We start from the raw sequence: 11,313 nt of genomic DNA, 5'->3' as shown, positions 1-11,313 counted from the left end.
ACCATGAATAATTTAATATTAATACTACACTTTAACTAGCAATAATACGACCATGAGTATTTTTATTGCTTTCTACTATTTGTGACTTATCTGTTATGTTTTGACAGTATATTAACTGCGCCCACCATATTAGTATTTTATAATTTATAATATATTTACTTATCCTGTTGCTTTTTGTCACAATAATAGTAGCGCTACTATCGAGGGGTTCTATTGTTCTACTACTCTGTAATTTGAAAGCTTTTAATATCTGTCATATACCCACAAATAGTATTAATGTTATCGCTATTGTACTTTTACTGGTACGAGGATCGATACTGACGGATGAGTTATTTTGATGTAATCACTATTACTTACTACATTTGTGATTACTCTTTTGCCTCCGTTGCATTTTGGATCTTTCTCAATCGTCTCTGATGTTTGGTATGTATACTGTTTTATACTATTGTCTAGATAGATTACGCTATATCATAGTATTAATGTTAGCTGTTTACCGCGTGTCCATTCACTACTACATATGTATATCCGACAATTAAGTATTTAATTACTGCTATACTACCAGTGTTTTCTACTATTATAAAAATTATTATTCTGTTAGCACTAACCTTTTTTTTTTGTGTTGGTGCATCTTAATAATACCACTTACATCTCAGTAAACGTGACTGACTAGCGCTTTGACCTTGCATCGTACTACCTCTCTCTGTGTCAGTCCTGTGTATCCCTTTACACAGTAACTATGAACTAGCTCGGTTTTAACTCTTGAACACTTGAGGGACCTTGTTGGCTTTTCATCGGTTGCCTTTGCAGTCCGTACTAGCGCGTATGACTGATTGAGTTAATCTATGACTAATCTTTTGCTGATCTACTACTACTTTTGCTCAGGTTTGCTTTTGGGTTTTTTCTTTGTTGTTGCGTCGAGTTGCTCTCAAAGTCCACTCCGAACTGATTCAAGTAGATTTATGAGCCTGATCCTTTTTACTCTGCACTGGACTACTACCAAAGGCTTCATCACTACCACACAGTAACTATGACTACCTTTACCTGACCACTACTACCCAAGCTTCAGTCCACTACCACAACAGTAACTAGACTACCTTTACCTGACACTACTACCAAGGCCTTCAGTCCTCCTATAAGCAGTAACTATGATACCTTACCTGACACTACTACCCCACAGCTTCAGTCTACTACCACACGTATCTTTTATGACTATTCTTTATTCTTTGACACTTGAGCTCTGCGTTGTGTTTGCTTTTTGCACTGTCTGTTTGCTTCAGTCTATCTACAACAATCAGTTAACTTATGACTTACTCTTATGCTGACTCTATTTTACCGCTTACCGTCGGATTGCTTCATTATCTACCGTATCTACATCTATGTAACTATTGACTAGGCCTCTATATCTCTCTGACCAGTATACTATCCGTAAGATGCTTTCAGTCTACTACCCGGATTATCAGGAGAGATGACTCTTTAAACCCTGATCACTAACTAGCCTTTAATAGTCTCTTTCCGTCTACTATCTACTATTTGTCAGTAACTATGACTAGTCTTTTACCTGACTACTACTTTTTTTGGTACTTTTGTTTTGCTTGTTGGGGTTTTCGTACGCTTTCAGTGCCTACGACCTTGTGACCGACGCTAGTACTTATGCCTTACCTGTTCCCTGACACTACTTTATTTTTCATCTTGCCTTCAGTCTACTTTACCTGTACGAGTTTGTTGTGCAGTTATACTATGACTACTTTTATCCTGACATTATTACTCTTTTTCACTGGCTTCGAGTCTACTATCCTACAGTCACAGTACGTAGTGGTACTTCCTTTACGACCTGAACACTTACTACCCACTGCTTGTCAGTCTATGCTAGCCTATTCATTCTAGTAACTGATGACTACTTACTCTTTGGACACTTACGTGTCTTAGCGCAGCGTCTTTCAGTTCGGATCTACCACACAGTTACTATGACTTAGCCTTCACCCTTGACACTTACTACCCAAGCTTCAGTCTACTACCACCTTGTAACTATGACTACTTTTACCTGACACTACTATCGTCTTTGCCTCGTTGTTTTGGGTATTTTTTTGCTTGTTGGGCCGTTCTTGTCTGGCACTCTGTTGCTTCAGTCTAACGTACCTTGAGATCAGTGTGAACTGAGTGACTACCTTACCTGACACTATACCCAAGCTTCAGTCTACTCCACCACAGTAAACTATGAACTAACCTTTACCTACAACTAACTAGCACGCTTCAGTCCACTGACCAGACAGTAACTATGACTCCTTATCTTTGCATACTTTACTTACCCACTTTGCTTCAGTCTACTTGGTATTCTCAGCGATCAGTACCTATGACTATAATTACCTTTACCTGTAAATCATCTTTAGGCTACCAAGCCTTCATTTCTTTAGTTACCTACCAGTACTATGACTATCTTCTTTTACTCTGACATTCTTTACTGACCATGCTTTCAGTCTAATCTACCAACACAGTAACTATGATCTACTCTTTACTGATCACTACTACCCTTGTTCGGTTCTCATTCTGCGTAGTCTCACTACCCTGACATGTCTTTACGCGAGACTATCGACTACCTTGCCTGTACAACTACTAACCTGTCCGTTCGCCGCCTTGCTTCTAGTTTACTCTACCTACAACCAGCCTCTATGACTCTCTTGTAGCTTGCAAACACCTTCACTGTATCACGCCTTTTACTGGCCTCACTCTTGCCTCTCTTTGTCGCGGCTTATCGTTGGGCACAGTTTTCGTTGGCTTGTATACTATGAATTACGCGTTTTTGACCTCTGGTTGACACTACTCTAGTCTACTGTCTCTTTCATCCACTACCAGAATCAGGAATCGTATACTGCCTTTACTTCTGAACTGCACATTTCTGTTGTATTCTAAGTCTTCTATTACTCTACCCTGTTGCTTTTAGTCGACAAGTAGGCTTCATTATTATCTGAGGACTTACCTTTCTGACTACTACCTGTTGCTATGCTTCAGTCTTAGCTACCCAGATCAGTAACTGTATCGTATTATTCTGTTAGCCTGTACTTAACTATGTTCGATCTAGCCATATTGCTCTCAGTCCTATCTACCTCTCTTTGCCCTCAAGTTCGCACCAAGTAACTATTGTATTCTGAGCTTGTACGTGACACTACCCCACGCTTCAGTCCACTACCAGACAGTAACTATGACTACTTTACCTGACACTACTACCCCACAGCTTCAGTCCACTACACCCAGTAACTATGATACCTTTTACCTGACCTAGTCAGGAGCACTACCATGAACATGCAGCTCCAATCCAGACTGTACATACAAACGTAGGATGGAGACCTGTGTACGCCCCCTGCTATGGTGTGCTGTGACACCGTACATTGCATTGTAGTTGTGTGTGTGACTCACGGCGTGTGTATGGCTTATAGAGTGTGTGACTAAGGGTGTGTGTGTGTGGGTGTTACGTTGTGTGAGTGGGTGTGTGTTACAGTGTAAGCGTGTGGGTGTGTGTATTACGGCGAAGATGTGACTTAGGGTGTAGTGTGTGTGTGTGTGTGTGTGTGTGTTGTGTGTGGTGTGGTGTGTGTGTGTGTGTGGTTGTTGTGTGTGTGTGTTGTGTGTGTGTGTGTTGTTGTGTGTGTGTGTGTCTGTGTGTGTCTGTGTGTCTGTGTGTGTGTGAGAGACTTACAATGTGGGTGTGGTGGTAGCACCTGCTCCAGGTCACCCAGCATGGTGAGGATCACCTCCTTGTCAGCTGAGCCGTGCCCTCGCGGGCGCCCCCCTCCGCCTCCTCCTCTGCCCAGTACCCCTCTCCCTGCCACCCTGTCCCCGACCCTGGTGCCCGCCGCTGATGCCACCTCGTCGTCCGACGCCCGCTGCTGCCCTCTTATTCCGTACCCCTTTCCTGCCCTGGGTTTCCCCAGCTGCCCACGTGGCGTCTCCCGAGGCGGTTGCAATTGCCCGCCCAGCGATGCCCGCCCGACCGCCGTGCACCTCCATGGCACGGGGATGAGGGAGTGCTCSGACTGGGAGAGAACTTTGGTCAGGGAGAGGGACAGGGAGCGRGCCCTGGTGCCCCTCGCGCCCCCGCCATCCCTGGCTGGCTCCTTCCTYGGGCTGCCTCCTCGCYCTGGGGATGATGACAAGGACGAAGAGGATTTGGAAGGCGTGAGCGGGTCATCTAGCTCGAAGGAGTACACCCGCTGCTCGCCCTCGCTCAGCAGGGTCAGGTTGGTCAGGGAGCGCTGCTTGCGGAGYTTCAGGTTGTCTGGGAGGGGCTGGGGGGGTCGGCGAGGGGGGKTTCCACCCTGGTACACGGAGAACTCGGCGCCTCTCTTCATCTTCACCTCCTTTCTCTCGTTCACTCTCTCTCTGTTCGTCAGTGGGTCTGTGCTGGTCCACCTGTTTGGCTCTGTTCCCGGTCACATTCTGGCAGTGGTGGCTGGTGAGCCGGAGGAGGGGAGAGGAGAAGAGGGTGGTGAGAGAGGTGAAGACTCCTCTATCTGTGGGGGGGGGGCTTAGGTGGCCCCGTGTCCAGCGCTCACCGAGGGTCCAGGCTTCATCCAGATGGAGGGAGTGAGGGATGGAGGGAGGGAGAGCATGTSGCAGACGCCTGGATGAAAAACTCCCCCCTCACGCACAGAAGAGTCCAGAGGCATCCTCCAGACATTGCATTCCCATGGTCACCCAGCTAATAACTGGTGCTACAGACACACCAACACAAAAAAACAGACACTGCTTTACCTCCCCCTCCTCCTCCTCTTCTTTCTCTCTCCTCCACCTCAAAACAGCAAGAAGCGGTGAGGGGTGTGGATGAATGCGATTTTACATCTCTCTCTTTCTCACGCAATCTCTCTCTCTCCTCCGCTCTATTCTACTCTCTCTCTGCTTCTCTCTCTCTGCTTCTCCCTCTCTTTATCTTTCTCTATTAAGAGCAGAGGGGGATTTATTCCTCTCTGCTCTCCTGTTAATTACCAGCTCAGCAGAGCCTTTGCTTCTCTCCCTCTCTCTCTCCTCACACCAGAGAATGGAGCCAGCACTCAATCTCTCCGCTCTGTTCATTTTAGCATTCCCCTGCAATTCTATCCTCTCTCTCTCTGCCGTCTCTCTCTTACTCTCTGCCTCATCTGTTTCTCCCTCTCTCTTCTCTCTCTTCTCTCTCCTCTTGTCTCGCTGGTTTCCCTTCCTCTGCTGCAGTAGTGGCAGCCTCTGCTGTGGCTACTGCCGACCATCAAAGCACGTGTCTTCAGTCTCCACGTCCCACTTCAGTTCAGGAAACGCCTCACCACAAGTCGCAGGGTACTTGGGAGTATGTGTGTGAGTGAAAGAGTCAAAGGATGAAATGCATGTTCAACACTGCCTCCTCTCCTCTCCTCTCCTCCTCTCCTCTGCTCCTCCTCCCCTCCTCCCCTCTTCTCCTCCTCTCTCCTCCTCCTCCTCTCTCCTCTCTCCTCCTCCTCTCTCCCTCTCCCTCTTCTCCTCCCCTCCTCTTCTCTCCTTCCTTCTCCCTTTCTCCTCCTCTCCTCTCTCCTCCTCCTCTCCCTCTTCCTCCTCTCTCTCCTCCTCCTCCTCCTCCTCCTCTTCTCCCTCTGCTCCTCCTTCCTCTGCCTCCTCTCTCCCTCCTCTCTCTCTCCTCCCCCTCCTCTACCCTCTCTCCTCCTTCGCTTCTCCCTCTTCTCTCCTCTCTCTCCTTCCTCTTCTCTCCGTCCTCCCTCCCTCTTCTCCCTCCTCCTCCCTCCTCCCTCTCCCTCTTCTCCTATTCCCCCTCCTCCCCCCTCTCTTTCCTCCCCTATCTCCTCTTCTCCTCCCGTTCTTCGTCCTCTCTCCTCTATCCTCTCCCTCTCCTCCTTCTTCTCCCCTTCTCCCCTACTTTCCTCCTCCTCCTTCTCCCTCCTTCTCCTCCCCCTCATCTCCTCGTTGCTCCTCGCTCTCCTCTTTCCGCCCCTTCTCACACTTCTCCTCCCTCTTCTCCTCCCCTCTCATTCTCCTCTTCTCCCACTTCTCTCCACCTTCTCCTCCCTCATTCTCCTCCCCTTCTCCCACTTCTTCCCCTTCCTCCCCTCTGCTTCGTGCTGTCCCTGATAAAAAACAAGAGTGACGGTGGAGTATTGTTTGGTACAAAGCACACTGCGAGTTGGCGGCTCCCTTGATAGCCGTGCTGCGCTGATGCACAGGCTAATTAACACTAATAGGGTTAATGAGGCTAAAGCAGTAAAGTCCCCGGCTCTCGGGTGCATATCCGGTCCTTCGCTCGAGGACTGCAGACTGTCTGTCAACAGATTCAACACTTCCTCTAGTATTAATAACCTCAACAGTACAGACAACACACACCATAGACAAACAACAGCCTCCATGTGACCACACATGCTATAAGCTCGTGATGCAGAGAAAACTCATGGTAGCAGTTGCCCTGAGCAACCATATCCAAGGTGACATTAACTGCCATGGACAGAGATGGTATTTATAGTTGTAGGATCTTAATTTGACCAGTTTCTCCCCAGACATTTTTGTAGGGTTGATACATTTTTAGTTAGGTCAAGTCTGACATTTTAAAATGTGTGCCAAGAGTGTGCAAAGCTGTCATCAAGGCAAAAGGTGGCTACTTTGAAGAATCTCAAATATAATATATTTTGATTTGTTTAACACTTTTTTGGTTACTAAATGATTCCATATGGTTTTTTTCATAGTTTTGATGTCTTCACTATTTTCTAAAATAAGAAAAACCCTGGAATGAGTAGGTGTGTCCAAACTTTTGACTGGTACTGTATGCCTACCTCTACATTGACGCTACACTGATCTTCTGTGAATGACTGTGAGTTGCTCTGTCCGTTAACACAGTAAGAAATGTAAACTCAGTGCTGAAATTTAGCCCGAAGAGGATGAACCATAAGTATCTTTTTGAAAGACTTCCTTCACTATAGAGGCTACTGCAGACTCACATTCCTTCACTATAGAGGCTACTGCACTCACATTCCTTCACTATAGAGGCTACTGCAGACTCACATTCCTTCACTATAGAGGCTACCAGACTCACATTCCTTCACTATAGAGGCTACTGGCAGACTCAATTCCTTCACTATAGAGGCTACGCAGACTCACATTCCTTCACTATAGAGGCTACTGCAGACTCACATTCCAGGCAAGAAGCAGATCAGGAGTCAAAACGAAGAAAAAAAACAAGGGCGCAGTTTCCCCGAGGTACAGATCTAGGATCTGCTTTCCCTCCCTGAATCCTAACCTTATGAATASTGAGGGAAAAACAAAACTGACCCAGGATCAGTGTCTGGGGGCAACACAATCGTRCTGATACAGAAGTGAACCACCATGGTTCCTCAMATTATCATCTACATACGTTCATAAAAAGACCCCAAAAAACAGCAAAATCAGACTTTCTGAGTAGAACGCAACTGCAAACATTTTCATAAATGAACAAATCYAAGCAGAAAGTTCAATGGAGTTTGGCTGACCGCGGCGCTCATTGTGCCGTGACCACAGTGTGTATATTACAGGTTTGGCGATGTAAAAACACAACATTCCAGACATTGTARTTCGGGTGTGGCTTTGTAAAGGCARACATTTAGAGGACTAAAGTAGCGCTATGTAGGGGCCGTTCCCTTTGCAGACGACGATTTGGGGAGTCATTTGTTTWGTGACAGAACAATCTTTRGTTTRSCCATACCCAAATGACAAACCAGTTTATAGTAGAGCAAGGCCTAAGACATGCAGTATGTTTAYTTAACATGCAGACCCACTAGGCAGGAATACATAGCAATYTCTATTTTCTATGTCACAATAGATGTACTATGATTTGGCAGATACCTGACCTGCAARACCAAAGCTACGTAATAACACYTCATCATTTCCAAAGGACATTATCCACATTTCCATCGCATTGAAATTCTATTGGTTTCTGTGTAAATGCCAACCTGGCTGCAGCCCAGCCCACCACCCAGATAATACAGATTCTAGCTATCTCTGTCTCCTGCAGCCTCTGGCCACTGTCTATCCGGATGAGCCGCCACATCCCCACAGCTAGAACAAGACGCCAGGCACCGGGGCGTAACCGACGGCAACTGCGTAAACAAAGGGCCACAGATGCCTCCAGTGTCCGCCAGTCGTTCCTGACCTTTTCCCTTCGCCGTGTGAGGCGGGGATCAAGGGACCCCCCATGTTACCTCAAACACAAACATGCACACACGCATTCACCGGAAAGTACACACACATACGATGTACTGTAACACACACACACACACACACACACACACACGTGTCAGCGAGTGTTGCCCACCTGAGATTTCTTCCAGGCACTGCTTGGCAGTCTTGCTGTAGACCAGGTCTCCCTTGGTGGGGCTGAGGCAGTGGTCTGTGGGGGCCACCGTGGTACAGTCGTTCTCGGAGTACGTCCTGGGAGAAACAAACAAAGCCATGGTTATTCAGGAGCCACATTGCATAGAGTGTTTGTTTTCATGTGGTAAAAAACCCAACGGGACSCYGACTGAAARACTCTTTTTGTGCWTTTTGGTATTTTCAACAGACGAAGATGAATATCTCAGGAGGATCTCTTGGATGAAGTGAGGTTTTGTGGGTGAAGGGAAGTTTGTCTCTGTATCTGTGTGCTACAACTGTGTGTGGTGTGCCTGCATGAGCTGCCTATGTGGAGTCAAAAATCACATACTGGCTTTGCATTCCTGTCTCCTCTATAGCTATGGGCCCCTGGTCAAAAAGTATGCACTAAAAAGGGAATAGGGTACATTTGGTAGGCAGCCTGTGTTTGTTCCCTTGCCTTGGGCAGAGATGTGAGAAACACAGCCAGACGTCTGACGGCTGTAGATAACTCTCTCACCGGCACACACACATAAAGCCTTTCCCAGCCACCTGCACGCACAGATAAACTGGCATCACACAGAATGCTGCATCAGCCAATGAGTTGAGCACGCCGTGAAACTCGGTTTCTAACATCCGCCCTAAAACTACTTCTAGATACATAGAATTTCACAGAGAGAGACTTCAGAAATATGGCAACAATTGACAGCCCTGCAAAAAATTTAGTAATGGGTAAATTAATTGTTTACTGGGGAGGGTAATATATTCTGACAAACTCAGTTTAGGAATGTTTGTTATAAGATGTATAACAAGGATCTCAATCAGTCTAAAATACCGATAAATGTACTGAGAACAAAACAAGCACAGCACAAGCATCATAAGTGAGAATCTCAGGTCGAATCAGGTCAGAGAGAGGACACCACAACAACGTTAACGTCAACAGCAGCGCCTTACAACACCCCTCCCCGGCTGCTGTCAAAGGCGGAGGCAGGGGGACTGTAATCAACGAAACAACAACTGCAGCTAACTGCTGCTGCTCTGCTCTTCTCAGCCCCGGCTGGCTCTGCTGTGGCACAGGAGAGGGGAAACCTAATTGGCCTGAATGATGGTAAATGGGTGCGCAGGGGTAGTGCCTCCTTCTTCTTTATAGTGGGGTCTGTGAGTTCTTGTAGGGTGTCGGCGGGGACACTCCTCCGGAAGGGAGTGAGAGAAAAGAGGAAAGGGGGAGGGAGGGAGACATGGGATACTATAGCAGGATTGGACAAGTGAGGGGAGAGGGAGGCGGGAGTGTGAGTGATCAGGTAGAATGAGCATGTCAATGTTGGCTGCTGAGCACAGAGACAAGTGCTTTTACATTTGGTTGATTGCCATCCTGGTTAAGTAGCTGAGCGCTCATGATTGGGACCTGAATGAATAAAAAGTAGGAGAGGGTTATGAAGAGATCCCTTTTTATGGCATGACATTACAGTGTATTTTGTGCGTTGCTTGTCTCTCATTTAATGCAGATGGAGAAAGGTTGGAGAACACAGCGTCAACTGCATCTGCTGTGAATGATAATCAGGGATGCTGTTAATGGGCAGACGGCGAGGTGCATTGGACCGGATTTTAGGATAATTCTCAATGGTGAGTCCAGCGAGCAGCAGAGTGCATTGTGTGCCAAGGTTGAACCTTCTTGGAAATTATAAGAGAAAGAGAAGAGAGGGAAAAGTTCCTCGGAACGCGATTATGCTGTCTATATAGGACCCCCCCTCATCTCTCTAAAAGGCCAGAGCTGTTGTTAGCACGCCCGCCATCATGCACAGACTCTGTCTCTGACATCACAAAGCCCCTATCCAGCGGCCCCCATCCAGTCGACAGATTGAAAGGTGGGAAATTAGCTTTGATGTGCGGCATCCGTCTGGAATCAAGGCTTCCAACTCTCTCCAGACACTCTAATAATAGGGGTTATTTGGAGCGCCATGGGATGCAGAGATTCAATTGGTTGTACACACATCAAGATGGAGTGTGACTGGACGGGCCAGCCCTCGTGTGTCTGTGTGTGACTGTAGGGTTATCAAGCGAGCCTTGGCACCACATGCAGTCCCGWGGGCACAATGACAGAAGGCGGGATACGGATAAAGGAGTGGAAGTATGGAGGGATGGATGAGGGCCTCTTTTCTCTCCATGAAACCTGTTCTAGATGGATCATGATGAGAGACCAGTCAAGACGCAGCCTGCGTCCCAAATAGCTCCCTATTTCCTATATACCTAAGAGCAGAAACCTGTGGGCCCTGGTCAAAAACAGTCCTCTGGTCAAAYGTAATGCACAATACAGGGATGCCATTGGGATCAGATGCATTTGATAAGACAAGTAAGGTTGAAAGAAAGGCTGGAAATTTATCTTGGAGTATAACTGTCACTGTAGAAGAGGATATTTTAGACAAACATGCCCAATAATTCCCCCTCAATTCCACTAACAACGAGTATCTAAACTGTCCAAATAAATCATTTKTTTTGTATTGTTCTCAACAAAGTTGAACTCCTTCGCAGAAATCAAGTGGCAAACAAGGGACATTTGCTGCATATAAAACACCCAAATGATGGACGGATCAGACACAAGTTCAGRTGAACTATGTCAGGTGGAACAGAGGGCCTTGGTGTAATGCTGCAGGCATAGACCATAAGACATCAGGACTGGAGGTAGTGAGGTGAGTTTGGGCTTGTCATTCTAACAACTGCTGAGGTTAGTTGGTTGTCATTCTAACAACCTGATGAGGTGAGTTTGGGCTGTCATTTCTAACAACCTGCTGAGGTTAGTTTGGGTTGTAATTCTAAGGTGAACCTTGATGAGGTTAGTTTGGGCTGTCATTCTAACAACCTGCCTAAGGTTAGTTTGGAGTTGTCTTCTAACAACCAATGTCCGAGGTTGTTTGGGCTGTCATTCTAGATACAACCTGCCTGAGGTGAGTTTGGACTGTCATTCTAACACCTGCTGAGGTTAGTTTTTTG

The 11,313-nt window shown here is 46.8% G+C and overlaps 1 protein-coding gene across 1 annotated transcript in view; it reads right to left on the bottom strand.

Annotated features, from left to right (window-relative positions):
* Positions 1–5,868: 5,868 nt before the first annotated feature.
* The window catches only part of LOC112075373 (neuron navigator 3), a 19,274-nt gene continuing 13,829 nt past the window's right edge, over positions 5,869–11,313 (bottom strand). The window contains exons 3-4 of the mRNA XM_070440887.1: positions 8,291–8,406; positions 5,869–6,080 (exon numbers count right to left, since the gene is read on the bottom strand). Of these exons, the coding sequence (XP_070296988.1) occupies positions 5,869–6,080; positions 8,291–8,406 (328 nt within the window). The remainder of the gene's footprint in view (positions 6,081–8,290; positions 8,407–11,313) is intronic.

The sequence above is a fragment of the Salvelinus sp. IW2-2015 genome, unplaced genomic scaffold (genome assembly GCF_002910315.2).
Source record: "Salvelinus sp. IW2-2015 unplaced genomic scaffold, ASM291031v2 Un_scaffold3115, whole genome shotgun sequence".
In the NCBI taxonomy this organism is placed as follows: Eukaryota; Metazoa; Chordata; class Actinopteri; order Salmoniformes; family Salmonidae; genus Salvelinus; species Salvelinus sp. IW2-2015.
The sequence above is the reverse complement of the archived record's forward strand: the minus strand, read 5'-3'. Positions and strand labels throughout refer to the sequence as shown.